We start from the raw sequence: 10,585 nt of genomic DNA on the forward strand, positions 1-10,585 counted from the left end.
TAATGCTAAGATCTCTGAAAGTGGGCCCAGCTCAGAGCCTCAGTCTTCCTGGGTGGGTGTCCTCATGTTCCTGTGCCTGGGGACTGAGTGCTGCCAGTGACTCTCAGCCACGGCCGCCATGGCCAGGCTGCTGTCCTGCAGCTGGGCCACCCACCGCCCCGCATCTTCAAGTTCTACATCTTCAAGGAGCCCCTGGACTACTTCCTAGGCGAGGAAATGGAGGCTCAGGGAGGGCCACAAGGGGCAGCACTGGCCAAGCTGGGGCCTCCAACTCCTACTCAGGCCAGCAGCACCATCACACACCTGCTCACTTGTGGCCAAGGGGGCAGGCTCACCTGGCGGAAGAGGACCTCGGTGTCGGTGCAGTAGCGCGGAGTCTCCTCCCCGCCCTGCAGGACCACGATGGAGCCGGCCTGCACAGCAGGGTTCTTCCGCAGCCGCTCACACAGGCGCTGCCGGTTCAAGGCAAAGAGCGCCACCGGCACCTTCAGGGTTTCATTCCCCAGCCAAAACGAGGGTCTGCAGAGGCAAGAGCACACACCGCCACATAGGCCTCTGTTAGCATCTCCAAGCATGCCCACACCCGAGGTCGGGGTGACCGGAGGCCCAAGCCTGCCGTGGGACCCCCATCAGCACGGGGCAAGCTGCCCAAGCTCCACCTACTTATGACCCAGAAACAGCCCCTCACTGATCCCCCTGAGGACCACAGGGGCTTGTCTCCCCTCCACCACTCATGCTGTCCTGACTCCACCCCCCTGCTCCTCTGCCCCCCCACCAACTGCCCAGCAGGCCACAGTGACCCCACGCTTCCGAATCTGCAGCAGGTCCCCAGTCCTCACTGGCCACTTGGTGCCCATGACCCTGGGGGCCACTCTCTCTGCGGAAACCTTCTCCAACAGCAGCCGGTCCAGGCTCCCTACCAGCCAGGCCCCTGGCTCCCGGCTCAACCTCCCTGCTGGAGGCCAGCTTGGCCCAACCCTGGGGCCTCTTCCCTAACTGGCTCCCTCCCTCAGCTCAGCTGAGCTTACCCAGTCCTTCAGCTCAAAGGACCATCTGCATCTGCAGACTGATGATGTCCGGCTCCAGACTCACAGACCCATCAGCCACCCTCAGCAGGCAGAAGATGGCCCTGAACCAAAGCCGCTCCTCCCCAGCCTCCCCCGACACAAAGCACCTGCACCTGGACAGTCCCACAGGCCATCCCAGCCTCCTATCTCATCCCACCTCCTGGCCACCAGCAAGGTCTACCCTCAATGCACATCCCCATCCCCAGGGCCACCTCCCCATGTCCCGTCTGGACAACTGCAGGCAACTCTCAACGGCGCTCTTGGCCCCAGCTTCCCCGTGGCCTGGTCTGCACCTTCTGTCAGAAGGGCCCTTTCAAAATGCCAATCCCAGCACACACTCCCTGCCCAACCCCGTGCCAGCTGGCTTCTCTGAGTGCAGACTTCACTCCCCAGCCACGAGGGATCCAGACCCCCAGTTCACCCCTTGGCTTCCTCTGCTGCAGCACGGGCATCCTCGCTCTTCCCTAAACCCCCAGAACACTCCAGCCTTTGCCGCTGCGGCGCCCTGCAGGGAATGCTCTTCCCAAGGGCATCCCATGCCCTTTTACCCAGCCTCTGCAGAAATGCCCCTTTCCTACCCACCCCATCCCCCAGCTCTCTCTGTGTCTCTCTAGAGCCCCCATCACTCTTCATTTATTTGTTTGCTGGCCCTCCAGGTAACATGTAAGCTCCCTGAGGGCAGGGACAGAGCAGGTGTCGGTATCTATGGAATGAATGAATAAACGGATGGTGGTCCCAGCAAGCAGGCTGGAGGCCGGGTGTGGAGAGATAATGCGGATGAGGTGAAGGAGGAGTAAGCAGGGGCAGGGTGTGCAGGAGGGAGCCCCTGCAGGCTCTCCAGCCAGGGGGCAGTGGGTGGGCACGGAGGTCAAGGAGGCAGGGATATCCCAGAGCGGTGCGAGCAGAGAGCTCTGCCCGGGGACTGCAGTGAAGCTGCGGATGAAACCTGCCCTCACAGCACAGCACGGTGAAGTGGCCTGGGGCACCTCACATGGGACCCTCAGAGGCCCTGACCCTCCTGCCAGGGTCACTTGAGCAGGTGACACCTCCTGCACATCTTGGCTCCAATATGACCTTTTCAGGATGGTCTTCCCCGGCCTCCCTCTTTGAACCTGCAACTCTTCTCCCTGCCCGACCCCCTACTAGTCCCTGGCCTGAGGTTTCGCCACTTGCCCTCCAGATACACCCCCTTGCACTGTTCCCAGAGGCCGACCTACCCGACCTCCTCAGCATGCACGCTGCCTCCTGCCTCCAGGCGCACTGAGCCAACGACAGGCACATGAGGCTGCGGTCACGAGGAGAGGGAGGAAGACAGTGGATCCACTCCCCTGGCTCCCTCCCTGGGAACCCTGGAACTAAATGGCTGGGGGCACCCCTCCATCCAGGGCCACTGCTCTGATGACACTGCCCTGCCCCACAGCACAGCCCCTGCTGGGTTTCTGACCAGGTTCCCCACTCTTCTTTCCACTGTCTTCCTCCCTCTCCTCCTGCCCCTAGCCTCATGTGCCTGCCTTCCCTTAACGTTCGCACAGCTCTGTGTATCGTCCCCTCTCTCAACAGTCCTTAGTGGCCCCCTGGAGTAAACTCCTAATGTGGGGCCAGGTCCCTGGCTAACACAACACTTAGCACTCAGCACCTTCCAACCTAAACGCAGCAAGTGCTGCCTGGTGCTTCCTGGTGTTCTCCGGCCCGCCGCCTCAGGTGGAAACACTGGGAGATGGAGCTCCAGGTTGCCTCGGTCACTGCCGTGCCCTCGCCTGGCGCCTTGCCTGACACACAGCAAACGCTCAACACATATCTGATGAATGACACATGGGGCCACACACACAGCTGTGGGATGAGAAGACGCCACATCAGCCGCAGCAAGGCAGAAAGCAGCCCTGGAGCCCCCGCCTGCCCAGGAACGGCGGAGGGTCAGAAGCAGCCGCACATGCTGACATGACTAGAGCCCCCTCCCACTCCCCCACGTGCCCTTCCTACCCTCCCAGGAGGGTGAGCAGGTGGCTGGGTGGACACCAGCAGCCAGAGCTTCCTCTGCGCTGGGGCTGCTTTTCTGCCACGCTCAGCCATTGGGATGAAAGGGCAGAGGGAAGTCGGTGAGAGTTTGTAAACATGACCACATCCCAGATGGCCATGCCATCAGGAACTAAAAGTGCAGTCACCAGCACCTTGCGCTCAGATGTCCCCCATGGCCTCCCACGCCCTTTCCCTTCACTCAGGAAAGCCCATGGTGGGATGGGCACAGAGGCAAAACTCGTCTCTGCAGAGTCCCCAGCAGCATAGGGGCAATGACACTGAGGCCCTGCTATGGACAGCCTCAGCCACAGTCGTCGAATAGCATGACCAGCCAAAAATGCCCATCCTCAGCCACCAGCCTGCATAGCCCAGCGCAGCCCACCTCTCCCACACTCCCCTCTCCCTGCCTGGCCACCCTCCTTAATCACAACAGGTGCTGGCTCCCCATGGCCTGACACCATGCCCCCACCTGTAATGCTCACAGAAGGGCTGGCCTTCCCCTTGTTCAGAACCTTCTGAGAGACAAATTTCTCAGGGCACCCAGACTGGGATCCCAAGGGCTGAGCAGAAAACTTGATAAGCCACCTTCTCCTTGAGCACTCAGCTGCCACTGCAAAGAAAATCTACAACCATGCTTACTTCTCCATGGGGCTCCGCCAGAACAGAACCCACCCTGTGCAGGGCTCTGGGCATAAGAAGGGCTAGCCTGAGCCACGAGGCAAGGCAATATGCTACAGTCATTAATTACAGGACACCAAGGAATAAAGTTTTATAGAGACATGCCCTTTGATTTCCCATGGCATAAACCAAGCCCCCAGAGAGACTGTCAGGCTCAGAGTCAACACAGATGAATTCTTCCTGCAAATTCAGCAAATGTAGCACCAATAAAACATCTCTAACAGGTTTCTGCTGCAGCTTTTGTTAACTGGCACCCAGAATTTAAAAGGCAAAAGCCATTATCATCCCCAGGTCCCAGGGTAAATAAGCCATGCTTTGCTGCAGACAGACAAGGCACAAGAGCTCCAGGGCCTCAGAGACCCACAGAACAAGTCTCTGAGCCTCAGAGGCCAGGACCCCTGCTGCCCTGGCAACAACCAAGACCCAGTAAGCAGCCCAGGACCAAGAACGGAGTGACCAAGACTGAGGCCAGTCCTCAAGGAGGATATGATGCCACTGCCCCTGCAAGTCGTCCCTGTCTCCACACAACCCACACCCCCATATCAGCACTGGGCCACCCTCTCCTCAACAGCCACCTGCAGGGCTCTTACCTAAGGCCTAGGGACCCCCAAGGATTCATCCTCAGATTCAGGGGCTCCATCTACTACATGGGAAAAAGCTATACCTTTATTTTCTCTAACCTCCAATTCAAATTTACATTTTCTTCGGTTATTAACGTAAGCAACAAACTACTCAGTGTCAGCAATGCATGTTACCATCTGTCAGCAATGCATCTGTCACCAACAAAAATCAAAGGTATTTTAATATCACATTATTGCTCTTCCAGTATCTCAAAATATCACTTTTGCTCCTCACAACTTCAAAGTTAAAGTAGTTGGGCCAGGCGCAGTGGCTCATGCCTATCATCCCAGCACTGTGGGAGGCAGGAATTCAAGACCAGAATGGGCAACACGGCAAAACCCCATCTCTACTGAAAACACAAAACTTAGCCGGGAATGGTGGCTTGTGCATGTGGTCCCAGCTACCCGGGAGGCTGAGGCAGGAGGATCGCTTGAGCCCTGGAGGCGGAGACTACAGTGAGCCAAGATTGCAACACTACACTCCAGCCTGGGGGACAGGGCGAGACCCTGTCTCAAATTTATGTAACATTTTAATACCTGTATTTCCATATAATTGGGTTTTATTTTTGTAATATTATGTACTTATTTCATACATTTAAAAACATTATGCCAGCCAGGTGCGGTGGCTCATGCCTATAATCCCAACATTTTAGGAGGCCGACATGGTCGGATCACCTGCGGTCAGGAGTTCGATACCACCTGGCCAACATGGTGAGACCCTGTGTCTACTAAAAATACAAAAATTAGCTGGGCATAGTGGCACACACCTATAATCCCAGCCACTCGGGAGGCTGAGGCAGGAGAATCACTTGAACCTGGGAGGCGGAGGTTGCAGTGAGCCAAGATCAAGCCACTGCACTCCAGCCTGGGTGAGAGACTCCGTTTCAGAAAAAAAAAACGTGATGCTGAGAATGGTGCATAGGTTTCACTGATGCCCATGGGGTCTACCACACAGACAAGGAAAGATCTCTGCACTAGAATGTGGAGCCACTGGCCAGGCGCGGTGGCTCACGTCTGTAATCCCAGCACTTTGGGAGGCTGAGGTGGGTGGATCACGAGGTCAGGAGTTCAAGACCAGCCTGGCCAACATAATGAAATCTCATCTCTATTAAAAATACAAAAAAATTAGCCAGGCATGGTAGCGGGCACCTGTAATCCCAGCTACTCAGGAGGCTGAGGCAGAAGAACCACTTGAACCCGGGAGGCGGAGGTTGCAGTGAGCCAAGATCGTGCCATTGCACTCCAGCCCAGGTGACAGTGCGAGACTCCCTCTCCAAAAAAAAAAAAAAAAGAAATGTGGAGTCACTTCTAGATAGGGTCACACCGCTAAGCTCCCAGTAGGAGAGGCCAGCTAAGGACCAGCCACCTCCTCCGCTCAGCCTCCAGCATGGGGCCAGGCACCAGACAGATGCTCAGGCAGCCCACTGGGCACCTGACCATAAGCGCCAGGCTGGAGAGGGTCGCCACGGCTGAAGAGGACCTCGAGGCAACTGGCCAGCAACCTCCACCTTGCACCTCTGTCTCCTGGGGAGGATCGGGGTGCCAAGCATACACAGAAACCAAGAGAGAGCTGTGTGGAGTCAGGACCTGGGGAAGAGCCAGGGAAGACACAGGGATACTCAGTGGCCAGCCTGCCTCCCACAGGCCCACCTGTCCCTAGCCCCCAGTCGGCCTGAGTCCTCTGCTCCTGGAGCACAAGGTTCATATTAGGGACAGGCTCTTGACCCAGAATGTGAGTTCTGCAGAAGACTCTCCAGAAGAATGCTGACTCCAGTGTAACCTATGGCTCAACAGGGGTACACACCCAGGGCAGTTCACTTGTTGCCTCTTTCTGGCTCTGCAACAGCTCCTGGGAGCCACTCAGTTAAAGAATTAAGGCTATTTCTTCATCCTACTCCTCGGAATTCTGTCCCCATTCCCCACCATGACTCCTTCCCTCAATCACTGGGAGTCTCCCAGGAAAGCAGGACGGGATGCTGGACTAATTTAGAGTAAATCCCCTTTTCATTCATTTCACCAAGCACCAATCACAGGGCAGCCACAGACTGGCCCTGGGGATACAACAGAACCCCTGGGCTCTAAGGATGCTAGGAGATGCATGAAGGGAAGGAACTCCTAACCCACAACGGGCAGACATGGAAATGTGTACTGCTGAGGAGAAAACTGAGTGCTCTGGAGTTCTGAGCACTAAGCCTTTACCCGAGGGCTGGGAAAGGCTTCTGGGAAAGGGAACCATCTGAGCTGGGCCTGCAAATATGTGAACAATCATATAGAGGACAAGAACATTCCAGGGCTAGTTGGGTGAGTGTGCAAGGGAAGAAGGGAATGGAAAAAGCCATGTGGGGGAGCAGATGCAGACAGGTCTGGCTGGAGCTGACAGATTTCAAATTATCAACCCTGTCTGTGGAAAGCTCAAAGCATTGCTCAAGGAGACAGCAGTGCCACCAAGTGCCATGGGATAGGGACCCCTCTCCATGAGGGGATGGGAGGTGACCTCAGAGCACTCTGTCTCAACCTGAAGCCTATACCCAGGTTAGCAAGAGAAAGTAGGATCAACCCTGAAACACCTCACATCTTAAAAAGAGAGATGCATTCAGAGTAGATTCTTGAGTTTCAAATTGAATCTGAGATGCTAGTTTAGGGCTTCTCCTACTCCCCAAATCATATGGGGCACACCCCAGTCACCTGGAACTCTCACAGACCCCCTCTGTCCCAGGCTCTGGTGGGATTCTACAGACAACCAAACCCAACTCCCAGGGAGCCCATGGCAATGGCCGTGACTTGCTGGCATCATGCCTGGTTATGCCTGACTCTATGATCTGTTCTGTGAGTGCAGCTAGGAGCTGAGCTTTGCGGGAAACATACTTAATCATTCTGCTCTTAAGGAAGCCACTGGGGTCAACCTCAGGCTCAAAGTACACAGGAAAGGCCCATACCAGACTGGGATGGCTCTTCCCAACGAGACTGCCACGCTCTGGAAGCTCCCACACCCTCTCAATAGCACACCTCTCTAAGACCTGCCACTCTGTTTTGCCTCCCTCACCCACCCTGTGTGGTGGCCCAGAGAATCGGTTCTGCTAGAAAAGCTCTCATTCTGGGGCCAGGCCCGGTGGCTCACACCTGTAATCCTAGCACTTTGGGAGGCGGAGGCAGGTGGATCACCCGAGGTCAGGAGTTCGAGACCAGTCTGGCCAACATGGTGAAACCCCATCTCCACTAAAAATACAAAAAATTAGCTGAGTGTGGTGGCACGCGCCTGTAATTCCAGCTACTCGGGAGGCTGAGGCAGAAGACTCGCTTGAACCTGGGAGGTGGAGGTTGCAGTGAGCCGAGATCACACCACTGCACTCCAGCCTGGGCAACAAGAGCAAAACTACGTCTCAAAAAAAAAAGCAAGAAAGAGAAAAAGAAAAGCTCTCATTCCAGGATCCAGTCAGTTCCAGACTTGCTCCCATCCAGACATCAGCGTGGTTCCTTCAGGAGAGCAGCAGGTCTCAGGCCAGCTTGGAATCCTGAACCCAAATGCAACCCCTGGCACTCCCTGTGAGCACCGAGCCAGCCTAACCAGAGAGACAGCACACCCCCAGCTGGGCACCAGCCTGCTCATTCTACCCCTTAAAAGGGTCACAGGCTGGATTCAAGGATCTGACCCTGAGTTCCTTGACACCCACCTGAGACTTTGTCTGCGCTGTTCTCTACCTGAACGGAGTCTCATTGCTGAAGGACTAGCACAAAAGTCATCCAGGGAGTGAAGCCTTCCCACACTTTACCCGAGCTCAGCGTCCATGCCCCTCCTTTGCAAATGGCAAGACCACACGGCGAGCAGATGGATGACAGAGTCCCATGTGTCCATCTGCTCCAGTGGCCTGTGAGTACCTTAAGGGAAAGCCCACTGCTATTCCTGGAATACAGCAGGTGCCCACAAAATGTTTGATTTGTAAGCTCTAAGCTCCCTCAACCTTGGGGGCCAACTTAGAACCCACTTTCTGTTGCCATTTTCCCTGCATCTTAAAAAGAGAGATGCATTCAGTCCACTAGATCCCCCATTCTGACCTCAGTTTCCAACCTGGCATCTGGAATACTGCCCCCTCCTACACCATGCCCCCCCCCCCCCCCACTGTACCACCAGACCCACACCTTCTCCCACTGAACTCACAAATAGCTCAGGAGAGCCTAATCTTTAAAAAACAGATCCAGCAGCTTGTAACAAAACCCTTCCAGCCCCTCAGGGCAAAGTCTGAAGACCACACCTTCCAGCCCCAGGCATGCACCTCTGTCCCCAGAACACTCTGAACTCTCAACCTTTGTCCCTTACCCTGGGCTCAGATGCTCCCTATCTGGGAGATTCCGCCCAACGCTCCGGTGAACCCATTTGTCCACCCTTTCTCCCACTACGACCACTCAGCTTTCTTTCATTCAGCCCAGTATGGAGCACCTACTGTGTGCAAGGCACTGGGCTAGTGAGAAGCAGGTAACATACCTGCCCTTGCACTCTAAATGCAGAGAAAATAATGAACAAGTACAAACAATGCTCTATATAGTTTATCAGGTGATGATGAGGGCACAAAAAGTGGGATAGATGGTTAGAGAAGGATTCCCTGAGGGGGTGACATTTGGCCCCTGAAAGAAATGGGGAAGCGCCCTGCTGGGAAAAGGGAATTCCAAGTCCGTCTCGAATACCGCCTCCTCCGGGAAGCGCCCGGGTCCCTGGGGTCCTCGCAACGCCGCCCTCCCACCCGGGGGTCTTCGCAGCGAACATGCGTGTCGACCCCAGCCCCCACCGCAGCCGTACACGGTGGGGCCGCAGCCAGCCAGGAGGGTGGAGAGGAGCTGCGGCCCCCGCGCTGACCCTGACTCGGAGCGTGCAGCTCGCCGACCGGCGCTCGGACTCTGGGCCGACTAGAAGAGGCGCCTACCCGCGGCATTCAGCGAGCCCGGCTGAGGCTTTCACCCGCGGTCCGGCCGGGACACCCCGTGCCCCTCTCCACGCCAGCGGGAAAGAGCGAGGGAGGCGCAGCACTCACCCGGTGACCGCCGCCATGTTCGCCCCGGTACCGACGTCACGTGAAGTGCGGCGTCAGCTGAGCCCCTCCGGGTCCCAATGCATGGGGCGGGGTAAGGGCGGGGAAGGGGGCGGGGCCTGGGGTCCCTGACCCACCTCCTCCAGAGCCAAACTCCACGGGACGGGAAGGGGCGGTACCTGGGGGAGGGCGGAGCCCCGATGGGCGGGGCTCCCGGGGAGGGGCGGGCCCAAGAGCTCTGCCAGGATAAATGGGCGGGCTGCCGGCTGGTGACAGTAGGTCGGGTTAGCGGGCAGCATCTGCAGCCTTTTCGTGGTGGGAGGGAGGTCCTGAAGCAGAGGACATCTTGATTCTGGTTCAGTCCCCGATCTGGCGTCCCAGCCCACCCGGGAGAAGAACACATAGGAATAAAGAAACCACGTGGGAGGAGAGGAGGGAGACTGACCCAGGCTAGGGTCGGGGCAGAGGTGGCGATTTTTGTTTAAGAAGGGAAACTGCTTGAGCAAAGGCCGGGGGCCAACTGGAGGACTCTAAATGTGCAGCGTCCAGGAGAATGTGCGCGAGAGAGGGGCAGCCTAAGGCAAGCAAGGGCCAGACCCTGCGGGGCCTCCACTGTGGGGCCTATGAGTTAAGTCTGGTAGGATCTTTTCTAGGTTTCCTGGGCTGCAGAATGGAGAAGCTGGAGGAAGGGAAGCCAGGGAGGAGGGCAGGCGAGAAGCGGACACAGCCGAGAAGGGTTTAGGAGGGAGAGTCTGCCAGAAGGCTTACTCCTCTGCCCCACTGGGCACTGGTACTGGGTGCAGAGTCCTGCAGAGAAGGGGTAGGGACCCTGCAGCAGACGCTGCCCTCCCTACTGCCAACAGGGTCAGGGCATTACAAGCACGGCCCAAATGCGTTGCACATGTAAGCTCATAGAAACCTCACCACAGCCCCGTGAGGTCGAGACTATCTTTAAGTCTATTTTACAGATGAGGAAACTGAGGCCAGAGAGTGCTCACACAGGGGCTGAGCTCATGAAGCCATACCCTGAGGAGTGACCTCACTGCCCCTGTGAAGGAAGGGGGCCCCGCACTGTTGGGGGAGGGCGTCCCTGGCGCCCAGGGCGACACAAGGGTGTACAGATGTGTGTGGACAGGTGGATGGGTGGCCCAGGATAGGCCTGTGGGGCTCCCGACCCCAGCCT

The 10,585-nt window shown here is 56.9% G+C and overlaps 1 protein-coding gene across 1 annotated transcript in view; it reads right to left on the bottom strand.

The window, feature by feature from the left end:
- The window catches only part of PEPD (peptidase D), a 135,199-nt gene extending 125,591 nt beyond the window's left edge, over window positions 1-9,608 (bottom strand). Inside the window, exons 1-2 of the mRNA XM_054464262.2 lie at window positions 9,406-9,608; window positions 336-519 (exon numbers count right to left, since the gene is read on the bottom strand). Coding sequence (XP_054320237.1) covers window positions 336-519; window positions 9,406-9,422 — 201 coding nt within the window. The 5' untranslated portion in view covers window positions 9,423-9,608. The remainder of the gene's footprint in view (window positions 1-335; window positions 520-9,405) is intronic.
- Between the last annotated feature and the right edge of the window lie 977 nt (window positions 9,609-10,585).

This window comes from Pongo pygmaeus, chromosome 20 (genome assembly GCF_028885625.2).
Source record: "Pongo pygmaeus isolate AG05252 chromosome 20, NHGRI_mPonPyg2-v2.0_pri, whole genome shotgun sequence".
Classification (NCBI taxonomy): domain Eukaryota; kingdom Metazoa; phylum Chordata; class Mammalia; order Primates; family Hominidae; genus Pongo; species Pongo pygmaeus.